Source organism: Hylobates moloch, unplaced genomic scaffold (assembly GCF_009828535.3).
Source record: "Hylobates moloch isolate HMO894 unplaced genomic scaffold, HMol_V3 SCAFFOLD_4, whole genome shotgun sequence".
Classification (NCBI taxonomy): Eukaryota; Metazoa; Chordata; class Mammalia; order Primates; family Hylobatidae; genus Hylobates; species Hylobates moloch.
The window spans coordinates 93318770-93335086 of record NW_026652279.1 but is presented as its reverse complement, the minus strand read 5'-3'; the positions used below and the strand labels follow the sequence as shown (position 1 = coordinate 93335086).

The following is a 16317-nucleotide window of genomic DNA, read 5'->3' as shown; positions in this document are numbered from 1 at the left end:
CACTGAGTTTATGTGCATAGTATTTTTTAACCCTTCCCTACTTTTAAATATTGATTCCAATTTACCAAACTATGCACAATGTTGCACCGAACATATTTACATACAGTTTTTCCTCCTTTTAGATTATTTCCTTAGGATAATAAACTAGATAAAAGGAGATTTACATTTATATAGTTTTTAAAAACAAACTGCCAAATTGCCTTATAGAAAGAATCTATCATAATATCCTGTCATCCATTTGAATATATCAGTTTCATATTACAGCAGCAGAAGTATTAACAGGTATAAAACAGTACTTCCTCACTGTAGTTTTTGTATTCATGTTTTTGATAAATAATGTTAAATACTGTTCCATGCAACTTATTTATTGTATCTCTTCTGTACTTGATTTGCCCATTTACTTACTAGTGCTCTGGTTTGTTTTGTTTTCATCAAGTTTTTATGTTAATTTGAACCACCTTTTTCTAAAATCTGGAGTTACTTCTTTTATATTTTTTGCTTACCTGTTTTTGAGATGTGCCTCCAGATCACAGCGTTGCATTACGTCTTTGCACACTGAAGAAAATGGACATAAAACTAATAATTTGTCTAGGAGTTTATGAACTAGAATACTAGACTTCTTGCACAACTTAAAATTAAGTCTTTTCCGGTCCAACGGACAGAAATCTTTCTCTTGTAAAAAGTTTCTGAGGCACTTGTAGCAGAATGTATGTCCACAGGGTGTGTCTAGTGGCTGCAGCAGAGGCTGAAGGCAAATATGGCAGACTAGGTCATCATCCACTTCATTCTGGTAATTGTATAAGTGGTTTTCTCTTGTCCAGTGCTGTTGGCCACATTCAAAACACAGAGGGTTTAGAGAAGAGGAGGAGGTCTGTTCCACAGACAACATCTCATCACTTGTTGTTCCCATTTTGAATCAATTCTGTATCCTCATGTGTTAGACTTCCACTTCAGGTTTGGTTTCCTTTAACAGACAGTGATGTATCTGACTAAAGTCAAGGTGTGTTTTTCTAGATGAGCAAAACAAACACATTAAAAAAGGTAATTAATATCAATCAAGATAGGTTAAAAGTATCAATGTAATATTACCGGTTAGCTTTTTTAGTAAAAAATTAAAGGTTCAATCAGGTAATAAATTAGTCATAAAAAATGAAATTAATTTTCTAGTTGGCTAAGAAGAATGACTTACACTTCTAAGTTCTTTTTTATTATAATTTTTAATTGTCTCATTTGATTTTTTTATTTATTTGCTTTTTGAGTCAGGGTCTTGCTCTGTCACCCAGGCTGGAGTGCAGTGGTGCAATCTCAGCTCATTGCAACCTCTGCCTCCCAGGCTCAAGTGACTCTCCCATCTCAGCCTCCTGAGTAGCTGGGACTACAGGTGCACGCCACCATGCCCTGCTAATTTTTTGTATTTTTTTGTAGAGACAGGGTTTCCATGGTGGAAAGCCCAGGGTGGTCTTGAACTCCTGGACTCAAGCAGTCGGCCCTCCCAAAGTGCTAGGATTACAGGTGTGAGCCACCGTGCCTGGCCCCCACTGTCAAGTTCTTGATTAAAAAAACAACTTCTGAAGAAAGGTAAAGACACCATATATTATACAGTGTGACATAAGAAAAAATCTATTTGTTTTACTGACTGAAACCCCAAATATGTCACTGTTCAATGGTAGTTTTAAAGCCAATTAATTGTGCTAATAGTAATGCTGTTTGAGGTATATAATACATTTGCATGTCATCTTAGACATGCTTCTTTGCTTCTGATTGATTTTATGCATTTACAGTACAACATCAAAGATTGTGTCTTTGAAATGTAGTCTCAAGGATAATTCAGAATCAACTAACACAGGAACAGAAAACCAAACACCACATGTTCTCACTCATAAGTGGAAGTTGAACAATGAGAAGAAATGGACACAGGGAGGGGAACATCACACACTAGGGCCTGTCAGGGGATGGGAGGCTAGGGGAGGGATAGCATTAGGAGTAATACCTAATGTAGATGACGGGTTGATGGGTGCAGCAAACCACCATGGCACATGTATACCTAATGTAATAAACCTGCATGTTCTGCACACGTATCCTGGAAATTAAAGCATAATAATAATAAAAAATGACCTTTGCTCAGCACTATGGGAAAAATGAATTTCAAAATATGTATGATTTGAATACTCTCTCCATATGTAACACAGATTATAGAAAGATACATCTGCATAGCATATATAAATAACAGCGCAAACGCTGCAAAGTACAATACTATTTTATTCCACTAAAAGAAAAAAACCTGCCGAAATTCAATTAAACAGCTAAGATATGTTATACATTTCAATTTCACCTCATAGTATTCCATACTTCGATTTGGGCTTGCTTATCAGAGCAGCAGTGTGTGTGTGTGTGTGTGTGTGTGTGTGTGTGTGTGTGTGTGTGTGCGCGCGCGTCCTCTCCAATATCACTTTTTTTTTAAGTTTGATCTGTTGCCCAGGCTGGAGTACAGTGGCGTACTTGGCTCACTGCAACCTCTGCCTCCCAGGTTCAAGTGATTCTCCTGCCTCAGCCTCTCGGGCAGCTGGGATTACAGATGCCCGCCATCACGCCTGGCTAATTTTTGTATTTTTAGTAGAGACGGGGTTTCACCATATTGGCCAGGTGGGTCTCAAACTGCTCACCTCAGGTGATCCACTCGCCTTGGCCTCCCAAAGCGCTGGGATTACAGGTGTAAGCCACCATGCCCGGCCCTCCAATATAACTCTTAGAACAGCCTCCTCCAGGGTAGTGCGAGCCTAGCCAGGAATGCTCCCCTCATCCGTTTCCATCTTTCTACTGCTGAAGGATCAGGGATTAAATATTCAACTCCAAAGGCAGCAGCTCTGTATTTCTTCTTCTGTAAATATTCACATAAGAAGAACCTCTAGAATGTACCAAACATTGAACATCGAGACAGAAGAGGTAGGGAGAGGACAGTTAAAACCCATTATTAAAATTCAATTTACTAAGTACTCTAAGAAAGTTATGCACAGGGTGTTATGTGAATATGGAGAGACATGAAAAGAAATGGCATCTAACTCTGGCTTTGTGGCCGGAAATACTTTCAAAAGGGAAAAAAAAAATGGGACTGCTGAGTTGTGACAGAAGTATCAGCCAGAGAGAAAAAATGGACAAGGGCACCTTGGGTGAAAAAAAGCATCAGCTAAGTTGCAGGGGCTTGAGGGTACACAGCACATTCAGGGAATATGAAGCAGGTAAAATTGTGCAGCAAAGAAAACACACTCAGGGGAGGGGAATTCTAGAACTTAGCATGCCTGCCACAAGAACCTTAAGAGTAGGATACCATGTCGAGGCTACTAGCATTTCTATTTCAATAACAAAATTCTCCAATCACATATATGTATTTGCTTATTTATTTAAAGTATTTATTGGAAAAACAAATTAAAGTAGGCCAGGTGCAGAGGCTCACTGCTGTAATGCTAGCACTTTGGGAGGCTGAGGTGGGACGACTGCTTGAGTCAGGAATTTGAGACTAGCCTGGGCAATATGGTAGGACCCTGTCTCTACAGAAAAAAAAAAAAAAAATTAGCTGAGCATGGTGGCATGTGCCTGCAGTCCCAGCTACTCAGGAGGCTGAAGTGGGACAATCCCTTGAGCCCAGGAGTTTGAGGCCAGCCTGGCAACATGGTGAGACGCTGTCTCTACAAAAAATAAGAAAATTAGCCAGTCGTGGTGGTGCATGCCTGTAGTCCCAGTTAATTGGGAGGCTGAGGCAGGAGGACTGCTTGAGCCCAGGATTTTGAGGCTGTAGTGAGCCAAGATTGCACCACTGCACTCCAGCCTGGGCAACAAAGCAAGACCCTGTCTCTAAATAAATAAAAAATTTAAAAGAAAAACAACATTAATGTTTTAACAGATTTAACAACTGTCAAAAATTAGGAGGTGGTGGCATAGGATTCAGGCAGGACAGTTGGCCTCAGATAAATTGTGTTTTTAAGAACTAATAAAATAATACTAGCAAGGCTGGGCACAGTGGCTCACGTCTGTAATCTCAGCACTTTGGGAGGCCGAGGCGGGTAGATCAACTGAGGTCAAGAGTTTGAGACTAGGCTGGCCAACATGGTGAAACCCCATTGCTACTAAAAATATAAAAATTAGCCGGCCATGGTGGTGGGTGGCTGTAGTCCCAACTACTTAGGAGGCTGAGGCAGGAGAATAGCTTGAGCCTAGGAGGCGGCAGAGGTTGCAGTGAGCAGAGATCATGCCACTGCACTCCAGCCTGGGTGACAGGGTGAGACTCGGTCTCAGAAAAAGAAAAAAAAAAAAAAACGGGCGAGGCACGGTGGCTCACACCTGTAATCCCAGCACTTTGGGAGGCTGAGGCGGGTGGATCACGAGGTCAGGAGATTGAGACCATCCTGGCTAACACAGTAAAACCCTGTCTCTACTATATTTTTAAATCAGCCAGGCGTGGTGGCGGGCGCCTGTAGTCCCAGCTACTCAGGAGGCTGAGGCGGGAGAATGGCGTCAACCTGGGAGGCGGAGCTTGCAGTGAGCCAAGATGGCACCACTGCACTGCAGCCTGGGCAACAGAGCAAGACTATCTCTCAAAAAAGAAAAAAATAATAAATAAATAAATAAATAATAAATAATAAAAAATAATACTAGCAGCCTGTAATCTAAACTCCTATCAATACCAACATCAAGAAAGCAAACATTTCTCGCATTTTATAATTCGTGCTCTTCTCCCTTTGAGCATCATAACTTTTAACACATCAGTGCAAGTACACGAGATTAAGGAGAGAAACATCCTGTATCTCAGCCAGACAGACGCATTCAGGCTAGGTATTTTAATACAGAATTTCTGCAGATTCTTGTTTCCTACCCAATAGCAAGAATTACCAATTAGCAAGAATATTCACTTATTTTTTACCCCTCTTTGTGATAGTGTTTATTCTAATTTTTCTCTTCCTCAAGAAAAATACAATTCTAGCCTCCCACATGATGACTAAGAAAGTATTTAAGATGATTATATTTTAGCTACTTTCTAAATTTCTAAATAACTTCAGTTATTTTCATTTTATCAAAAAACTTTTCATGAGGAAAATTAACATGTTCCCATTTAGTAACAGTGGTCTATCTCAAAGGGTCAATATAAAGAATACGTGTATATATATACACTTATATATATATATATATACTTACTTATATATATACGTATATATACATATATACGTATATATATAAGGCAGTACATATATCTATATAATATCTAAGTTCAGATATATATACGTATATATATACACATACACATATATATTGCTGTATCTGGCAAATCATAGGTGCGATGTAAGTGCTATCTATTATTAAAAATAGAGAATCAAATATTCAGACAGATTTTATTATTTGTGCAAAGCCATATAGCATATAGTTACTTAGTAAGAAAGAAGATAAACCCATTCCTTCTGGCTTTAAAATAACATAATAGGAAAGATATTCCATGAAAGCTTTAGAGCATGAGTTTTGTAAGGAGAAAGGCATCCTGACCTCACTTCTCTAAGCCCCAATCCCACCCCTCTTCTCCCAGCTCAGGCAGATCTTTCTCTTTCTGCTTTGTGTGCAAGTTGGCTGTACTGCCTTACACTACTCTCACACTGGGGTCCCTCACTGAACTATCAGCTCTAAGAGGGAGCCTCCCACAGGGGAGGAGCTCAATAAATGTTGAATGACCAACTGGGGGACAATAATGCTTTCTCTCAGCAAGTTTAGGTGAACAAAACTACATCTGTGTATACAGGAGGCTATGCCCATGTTCATATATGTTTGAGTTCAGATATTATGTATCTGTGAGCAGTGTGAAATACTAAAGTACAAGTTAAATAAATAATAGTCTCAAACATTTCCTAAAATATAAAGATAAAATGTAGCATAATGTGCATCTTTTCTAACTGTATAATCTATTTAACAGTATTGCTGGAATAGTAAAGAGAAGGAAGCTGTTAGCTTGGGTGGGATTATTACAACACATTTAAAATAATATCTTGAAAAATAGCCAGTGCAATAGGAAGGGAGTTTACTACCTAATTCGAGTTAAGATTAACACGCTTGATCTTCCTGGTTTAAGGGATAAGAATATGCACAAAGACTCTCAGAAAGAACTATGGTTTTCCACCATCAGTTTGCATACTCCAAAACTATGTATTATTCAGTTCATTTCTCCTGATGTTACTCCTAACTCAGATTTAAAGGGTCTTCACTGGCCCTAACCTAAGAGATCCAGCCCAGGGAAAAAGACGATGAGCTAAGAGTTACCACCGAAGGTTAGACAGGAAGCATCTGTGGTTCCCTTAAGTCATCGGTACCAGGAGTCTAAGAATACCCTACCACTCAAGTCCCCCTGGCCCATCCTCCTCATTCCTTAGCTTCAGCTCAGATTCTGCCTCCTCCTACTCTTGAGCGCTGCCCCCCTTCCCTTCTGCTCCTGCTGCCCTTTACACATATTTTCCCTTCAGCAATTCCCACAGTGCATGTTTGCTCATCTGCCTCCCCCCCTCTTTGAGGGTAAAAATAGTCTTTTTAATCTTTTGTATTCCCACTTCTTAGGACATACTAGGCATTTAAAAAAGATTGTTCTCAGGCTCATACATGATCCTGAAATGCAAAAAGGGTCCTGATATGTATAACTATATTGATATATGAGGAAATATTGTGCATTTGTGGCACTTCAAAGGAATCAACATATGAACCTAGCCCGTTAATTTACAAATGCACAAAGAATAAGGTAATACTCCCTTTAATCTTCAAAGGGGTAAGGGAAAAAAGTTTGCTTACTTGGTATCAACACAAGAAAATTCTCTCATTGTATATGTCACATATCAGCTTTGATAGCTGCTTCTGTATAAAGCAGTGCTGTCGCCAGGTGCGGTGGCTCACGCCTGTAATCCCAGCACTTTGGGAGGCCAAGGCGGGTGGATCACAAGGTCAGGAGGTCGAGACCATCCTGGCTAACACGGTGAAACCCCATCTCTACTAAAAATACAAAAAATTAGCCGGGCATGGTGGCAAGTGCCTGTAGTCCCAGCTTCTCGGGAGGCTGAGGCAGGAGAATGGCGTGAAGCCTGGAGGCGGAGCTTGCAGTGAGCCGAGATGGCACCACTGCACTCCAGTCTGGGCAAGAGTGTGAGACTGTGTCACCAAAAAAAAAAAAAAAACAACAAAGCAGTGCTGTCAAACTTGTTTGACTTCAGAATCCTTTTATCCACTCTGGGCAAGTTTGGCAGTTTCCTTAAAAAATTCATGCAACTGCCATATAATCCAGCAACTATACCTTTAAGCATTTAATCCAGAGAGGTGAAAACTTACATTCACACAAAAACTTGTGCACGAATGTTTCTAGCAACTTTTATTTTTAGTAGCCAGAAACTACAAAACAACTCAGATGTACTTCCACTGATGAATGGGTAAACAAACTGTGGCACATCTATACCACAGAATTTTACTCAGCAATAAAAAGGAATGAACTATTAATATATACAACAACCTCTATGAATCTCCAGAAAATTATGAGTGAAAAAAGCCAATGCTAAAAAGCTGCATACTGTATTGTTCCATGCATATAACATTCTTGAAATGACAAAATTATAGAAATGGATTAGTGGTTGCCAAGGATCAAGAAGGGTTAGGGGCAAATAATAGGGCAACACAAGGGGTTATGTGACAATGGAAATTGTATGAATGCCAATATCCTGGTTATGATACTGTACTATAGTTCTGCAAAATGCTACTATTGGGGGAAACTGGATAAAGGGTGTACATGGGATCTCTCTGTATTATTTCTTCTTACAACTGTATATGAATCTACAATTATCACAAAATAAAAAGTTTAATTAAAAAATTACTGAAGCTCCCAAACAGCTTTTATCTGTCTGTATTCATTATGTTAGTAATGAAAATTCAAATATCCATGTTAAGAAAAAAACAAACCCAGTAGATTAACATTTTTATGGAAAATAACTTTTTTCAAAATAAAAAACATAGTAAGAAGAAATATATTATTTTACATGTTTGTTAATCTGGAGTCTCATATATGTTTCTGTTTTTAATCTGTCATGAGCTCACATGTGAGGTATGGAAAATTCTACTAGACACTTGTGCAAAAAAGAGTGAGAAAAGCATTGTGAAAACAGTTTTGACCCTGTGGATTCGATGAAAGAAAAGGGGGTAAATGACTGACAAACAGAATCGAAGAGTTCTAAAACCTTTCTTTCACAAGAAGTACGGTCAATAACCAACAATCCTTTTGGAAAAGCAAAAACTAAAAACGGAAAAATGCTTGATTGAGCCTTGCTATAGGAGTCTGTCTTTCCTGAAATAAAGTTCTTTCCCCAGAGCCTCTTCCTACTGGAAGAAGCATATCTGGATATTTAGCTGCATAGAAATATTTATCATATCATATGGGAGCTTCACATAAATTTTATTCTATAAACTACTGGCTACAACTATAATCTATTGGCTTTGCTTAAAAAGTAATTAATCACATACACACACAGAGGGAGTTTGAATTTAGCTCTAAAACACGATTCTGTATCTGTTTACATATAATAAAACACTTATTGGTATATTTACCTTTTTGTCTCAGTATTTGTTCATTTTTATTTTTTTGATAACTTTGATCTTTTAAATATTCTATATAAGGGAGGTCAAATTGTGGCTAAAAGAAAATTTTAAATTTTAAATGCCCTTCACCTTTAGTTCTCCTAATTTTGAAATTCTCCTAAACCATGATGAAAAAGGTTTTTTTAGTGCAAAGTGATGAAGGCAAAAACCAAACTGGGTTACCTAATTCCTACAGTGAGACAGTTATACTAAAGTTATACTTTCAAAGGTTACTCTAAATCATGTTACCTTAATTTGGAAACAGAATTTACATAAAATTACCTCAAAATGGAAATATATTAAATATCATGCTAAACCTTTCCAGTAACATCTAGATGAACCTCTGCCAATAAGACTGCTGTGGAAAGAACTTTGCTCCAACAAGAAAGACTTCTCCAGCACCTCCAACACGTGGGCTTTCTTCATCAACAGCATTCTTTACCAGCCAGCTGAGTTGAGGAAATTTTTTTTTTTTTTTTTTTTTTTTTTTTTCAGTGGCGTGATCTCGGCTCACTGCAAGCTCCGCCTCCCAGGTTCATGCCATTCTCCTGCCTCAGCCTCCCCAGTAGCCGGGATTGTAGGTGCCCGCCACCACCCCCAGCTAATTTTTTTGTATTTTTAGTAGAGACAGGGTTTCACCATGTTAGCCAGGTTTCACATGTTAGCCAAAAGTGCTATTTAGGAGATGCTGCTGCATCTATGGTTGGCTTTTTATTTTTATTTTTATTTTTATTACTTATTTATTTATTTTTTGAGTCTCACTCTGTCGCCCAGGCTGGAACGCAGTGGCACAATCTTGGCTCACTGCAAACTCTGCTCACTGCAACCTCTGTCTCCTGAGCAGGTGGGATTACAGGCACGTGCCACCATGCCTGGCTAATTTTTATATTTTTAGTAGAGACGGGTTTTCGCTATGTTGGTCAGGCTGGTCTCGAACTCCCGAACTCAAGTGATCTGCTCGCCTCGGCCTCCCATGGCCTCCGAAAGCGCTGGGGTTACAAGCGTGAGCCACCATGCCCAGCCCGGTTTTTTTTAAAGGCAAGCACAGGTAAATGTTAGCGGCATAGATGGCTTTAGTACTAACCCAGATGTTAGTAAATAGGTGGTTTTAGATAGCAGATTTTGCCCCAGAGCCAATCTTATACTTTTTCATTAAAAATATCTAAAGCTACAGAAGAAGAAACTTTTCAGTCCTATTTTCTCCAATAAATGCAAAAGAATCAGGTGGATACTGCTATTCTGTGATCAACCTATACAATAAGGTAAAGGAAATAGAACTAAAATAATATCATGGTGATATTACTAATAAAGATTCCCAGGCTTCATTATCTTAACTAAGAACAAGATATAAGAAATTTAAATGCTGTAGCTTTCAAAGCTAATCAGTGACACCAATAATTTAAAAAGTATATTTAGGATGTTCAATTTGCTCTACTTATAACTTTATATATGTATTATAAAGTGTGTATATAGATATACTATATGTGTGTATGTATATATGTATGTATATATATGTGTGTGCACATATATATGTACACATATACACATATATGTACACATATACACATGTGTAAATGTACACATGTACATTTTAAAGGCAAGCACAGGTAAATGTTAGCGGCATAGATGGCATATGTGTATATGTATATGTACACATAAATGTGTGTATGTGTCTATATATATGAACACACACATATATATACCATCAGATTAAGAACAACTTTGGGTCAGACCTTGAAGAGTCATATTTGTGCTTTCTCAAGGCCAGACTAAATAGACAATGGCCTCAGGGGCAGGGACCAGAGCCTTGTTGGCTTTGATGTTTACACAGAATGATTCCCATGTGCTGACACAATGTCTTCTAATTTACTTAAGTTACAGTTCTAACACTGAGAAAACTTAAAAGAAAGAAAATACATTGTAATTCATTACAGATTCAAATATATCAAATATCCCTGCAAAATACAAATGCATAATGTTACATGATTCAAATATTAATAAAATATTTGCACTGTAAAGCCAGAACTATAAAGAGGCTGTACTATATGAAGCCACTAGGATGATCAACAATGCACCTCCAATTATATTAGTTTCCTGTGTTTCCAAAACGGATTCAAACAAAATCCCAGGTTTCACATGTTAAGTTGCTATTACCTGCCTTTCTGACATCTCCACTAGGGAATGAACTTTCACAAACCAACTATATTGAAAAGCAAACTAATTATTCTTTTCCCTAACCTCAAACCTGACCTCCCATTCTTTCTCCTGTCCGTCCATCTAGGATTTATTGAGAATCTCCTATGTGCCAGACACTACTGTTTCAGGGTTAGGAGTTGAGCACTGAACACACAAAAATCTCTGCCCTTGTGAAGTTAACATGTGGGTGGGATGGGGGAGAGGGTGGAGGATAGACAACATACAAGAAGAAATAAAATGCAGTATTTTAGATGCTGAAAGGTTTTACAAAGCAAAGGAAAGCACGGCAGGGAAGTCAGAGTACTGGGAGGACAGCTATTTTAAACAGCGTGATCAAGGAAGAACTCACTGAAAAGGCGGCATCTGAATTTAAAACCAAAAAGAAGTAACTAGAAAGCCATGCAGGTATCTGGTGTAAAAATGTCTGTTACAGGCAAATGAAAACAATAAGTACAATGGCCCTGAGGCGAGAATGTCCCTGGTGTGTTCAATGAACAGTAAGGAGGCCAGCATAGATAAAATGAGGAAAGTTCAGAGAAGACAAGACATCAGAATGGTTACTGGGCTAACTAAATCTTGTAGGGCCTTAAAAACTTTGGTTTTTACTCTGAGTCAGATTTTAACAGATCACTGGCTGCTATGTTGAAAATAATCTGAAGGGGTCAAAGGCAGAAGCAATTAAAAGCCTACTGAAATATTCTGAGCCACAGATGATGGTAGATTAAACATGATGAATATAGTTGACATAGAGAGAAATTACTCAATTTTAGATATATTCTGAAGGTAGAACCAATATGGTTTGCTGATTAATAAAATGTGTTTATGGGCTGATGGGAGGGGGAGAAGTCAAGGATGACACCAAGATTTTTTATCTGAGCAACCAGAAAGATGGGGTTAGCATAACTGAGATGCAGAAGTCTGTAAGAGAGCAGGTTTAATGGGTATGCTGAAGCTGGAATATGTAAAATTTGGACTGCCTGTTAGATTTCTAAGAAGAGACACTGAATAGACAGTTGCACACACAAGTCCAGTTCAAAGACAACGACTGGGAAGATGATATAAATTAGGAAACACTGGTGTAAAGATGGTATGGAAAGCCATCAGATTGGAAAAGATCACTAAAAGAGTGTAGATGAGTGTAAGCAGCAAAGAGAAGGGCTGATTCAGGACTCCGCCTTGGCACCTTTCTGGGGGATGAAGAGGACCAGGCAGAGGAGCAGTGGCCACTGTGACTGGAAGAAAATTAAGAGAGTATTGTATGGAGAAAGCAGATAAAGAAAAGTGTTCCAAGGAGGAAGAAATAATCAACTGTGTCAAATCCTGTAAGCAAGTAAAATAAGATTAGGACTGAGAATTAAGCACTGGATTTAGCAGCATGAATTCATTGGTGACCTTGATAAGAGTTTTGGTGGAGACGGCAGAAGCCTCCTGGAATGAGTTCAAGTGAGAATTGGAAGGGAGGAGTTAAGAGTATAGACAATTCTTTTGAGAAAATATGCTAAATGAAAAGGGGAAATCTTGTATTTTGGTAGGAAGTGAGACAATCAGAGGTGATAGCATTCCACCCCATTAACAAAACATTTTTCACCCCCATGTTTACAGGTTTATGATTTGCATCTGTCTACATCCTTTCTTCTTTTGCCCTATCTCTCCCTCTCCTTTCTAAAAGCTAGTTTCTCCTCCACCTGGGTTCATCCCTTTGGAAGCCTTTGTCATTTATCTCATCTTCCTCCAATCTCTAACTTTCTCCCCATCACGTACAAAAATATTCATGTCTTATCAACTTTAAAAATAAAAACAAATCATTCTTCTACAATGGTTACCCTTTCCCTCACCTCCATTTCACCTCCAATAGTTTTGAAAAATACCATGCTGCAGTTGTCAACTCCTTACCTAAAAGGGCTTCTACCTCCATCAGCCACTGAGACTAGTTTCACTGTGGTTATGAATGTCTAACTGCTAAACCTAATGGCATGTCTCAGACCCGCATACTACTTTATCTTTCTTCAATATCACTAACGTCTGTCTCCTTGAAACTCTTTGCTGGCTGAAACTTTTTTTTTTTTTTTTTTGAGATGAAGTTTCACTCTTGTTGCCCAGGCTGGAGTGCAATGGTGCAATCTTGGCTCACTGCAACCTCCGCCTCCCAGGTTCAAGCGATTCTCCTGCCTCAGCCTCCTGTGTAGCTGGGATTACAGGCACCCACCACCACACCCGGTTTTGTTTTTTTTTTTTAAAGTAGGGACAAGGTTTCACCTTGTTGGTCAGGCTGGTTTCAAACTCCTGACCTCAAGCGATCTGCCCGCCTCTGCCTCCCAAAGTGCTGGGATTACAGGTGTGAGCCACCAAGCCCAGCCTGCTGGCTGAAATTATACCATTCTTGTTCTGGTTCTCATCCTATCTATCACTCTTTCGTAACAGCTGTCCAATTACTTCCTTTAGACAAACCCCAAAAAAGTCAAACTGTTGAACCAAAGTGAAAAGAAGACTTCTGATTTACATTACAAAACTGCCCTCCAAAATGGTGAGCAAAATTTGGACTCCTACTAGCAATGTATAAATATGCTAACTTTTTCAAAATTGTTCCAAGCCTAGTCAATTTTCTTTTAATATTTATAAATTTTATAGTTGAAAATATTCCATTGTTCTTTTAATTTGCATCTTTTTTAGTCCAGCTAAATTAAACATATGATTATTATCCTTAGTTATCTTGTGAAGTGTCTGTTTATAACCTTAGCCCCAGATTTTTCTTATTGAACTGTACTGTTTTTTTCTTATCAATTGATTTGAACTCAACACATTAAGACAGCAACCCTTTATCACATTATTATAATCACCTCTCTCAAGCCTCCTGTTTGCCTTTTAGTTGTCTACCAGCATAAAGATGCTGTCAATTTTCATGTAATTGAATATACTCATTTTTCCCTTTGAGAGTTCTTCCACCGCTCTTATCTTCTTCTTCATAATGAGATAAAGATTTGCCTCTATTTTCTTCATTCGTATAGTTCATTTGTATAATAAAATTTATTATCACTTTATTCTGGTTAGTATGCAGTATGAGAATAGATCTAACTTTATTTTTCCCCCAGTTGTTAATCTGCCTCACACTTGTGTTCAAAAACTAGGTCTTTATTCCCCTCTAAATGATCCGCTTCCTCACGGCGTGTCTATATTCCCAGTATCCCATAATTAGAACCAGAGGATCCTCCCCTGTTTCTCTTTCTCACTCCCTGCCTCATTTTCCATACCTAGGCACCAAGTTCCCCTTGATTCCACCTCCAGAATGTGGCCTCCTCTTTCTTCCATTCCCACCAACACTCTCAGTTATTTGTTGCACCTACTCTTTTAGCAAACACAGAAGGTTTTCCAGTCTTTTTTCTGTCCTACCTTCTGTCACAACACTAGTATCCAAAAAGCCATGATACTATTCTCCCTGCCTGAATACTCTTCTGTAGTCCCCAACTGCTTCTACAAAATTAAAGCCAAATTATTCAACCTTGCACTCAAACCTTCCCAGATCCAACTCTAGTTTCACTTTCTGACACAATTCCACATATCTGTGCTTTGGCCACACGAAATTATTTACAACTTCCTGACCACAGCATCCTCTTCCCTGCCTGGAATGTCCTTTCCTACCTTGGGTATCTGCAGAACCCCCATCCATTTAGTGGCCAGCTCAAGCAAACACTCTGCTATGAAGCTCTATCCAATCCACCCAAACACAAGCTCTCACTATGTCCCTTCCACCGCCACTTATCACAGTTATCATGCACTTCACTGCAGTGGTTTGCAATCACTTGTTTGCATGTGTCTTCCCTACCAACTGAACAGCCATTAAAAGGCAGAAACCAAGTCTTAGTTATTCATCTCTATACCTCCATGCCTGACATGAGTATGTGATTAATAATAAAACCTGAGGAAAGGGAATATGAATGAAAAATGAGTCCTCAACTTTTACCTGCCTTACGAATCCTACCAATTTTGTCTCTAGAATTCTTAATCCTACTACCTCTGCTCTAATTCAGGTTCCTGCTACTTCCTGATTATCTTCTAATTGCCTCTAGTTTCACTTCCTCATCACAAAAGGTGATCTCTTAACAAATAACTAAGATTCTATCATATCTGTCTCTATGTCCACCTGTAAACCCGAAAACCCTGTGTTCTAGCCAGCTGTCACTTCAAACCATTCATCTAAACCATTCAAATCTGTTTCCAATATTTGTTAGTCTGTCTCTCGTACCTGGATAGTATCTTCTACTTTTTAGTTTATCTGCCACCTCCCCTAATGGTATTTGTCACTTGTTACTTCATCCTCTTTTCTCCCTGGCCCCCAACAACATACTTAGAGTTGTTGCTGCTAATCTGCTGTAGGCTGAGTATTCAGATACTCAAACTTATTAGGAACCATATGCTAAGAGGAAGCCAACACTGAGGCTCAGAAAAGGAACAAGTAGGTGGCCTCAGTGCAGGGTATTAAACACAAGTATCTATGGTGCTCAACCATCTTTTGCATGTACAGCTGACCCTTGAACAATACAGGCTTGAACTGCATGGGCTCACTCATATGTGGATTTTTTTCAATGAATTTATTAGAAAATTATTTGGAGATCTGTGACAATTTGAAAAAACTCACAGATGAACAGTATAGCCTAGAGATACTGAAAAAATTAAGAAAAAGGTATGTCAAAAATGCATAAAATATATGCACATTTTGTCATTTATTACCATAAAACATATACAAACTATAAAAAGTTAAAATCCATCAAAACATATACACACAAACTGTACATGGCACCATTCACAGTTGAGTGAGATGTAAACAAATATACAGTATTAAATTACAATTGTTTACAGATTCATCATTTATTATAAACCTTGTTTTTAACAAAGCCAATCACCATTATTTCTAAAACATATTATAACAGAAAAGATGGTGAACAGGAAAGGATCCCACGGAGATGTATGTTAAACATACACATACGGCGAGCCCTAGACCAATTCCATTTCACGAATTTTATTTTTTTATTTTCTTAACTGTTGCTCTTTTTCTTCATTCTTTCCTTCCTGTTTCAATATTACATTCTTTACTCTTGCCCACCTTTTCCAAACAAAATCTTTCCAAATAAAATCTTTCACAAAATCTGTAAGAAAATCTCAATCAAGTGATCTGCATATAATTTATGAAAATATACCTTTATCTAAGGACATTTGTACATGACAAGAGACAAAGCTAAACATTAAAGGAATGACTCAAGACACTGCCAAGGAAATAAAATTGAACAGAGCCAACTTAACAAAGAGAAAGCCTCAGTCTACTCTCAATGTCATAACATACAGAAAAATGTCTCTGTAAAGTTTAACCCACCTGCATAAGTGTCTAATAGAGAGTACTTCTCTGAAGGTTGCCTTCCATTCCTAAGTAGGCATTTTCCCCTCAAAAAAATTAGGCTTCTGTTAGCCTCCCTGTTTTCTCTAGTCTCAATC

At 38.4% G+C, this 16317-nt stretch overlaps 1 protein-coding gene across 3 annotated transcripts in view; it reads right to left on the bottom strand.

Annotated features, from left to right (window-relative positions):
- The window catches only part of LNX2 (ligand of numb-protein X 2), a 104773-nt gene that overhangs the window by 34115 nt on the left and 54341 nt on the right, over window positions 1-16317 (bottom strand). For all 3 annotated transcript variants that reach the window (XM_058437729.1, XM_058437728.1, XM_032150578.2), the window contains one exon: window positions 504-1010. In XM_058437729.1, coding sequence (XP_058293712.1) covers window positions 504-910 — 407 coding nt within the window. In that variant the 5' untranslated portion in view covers window positions 911-1010. The remainder of the gene's footprint in view (window positions 1-503; window positions 1011-16317) is intronic.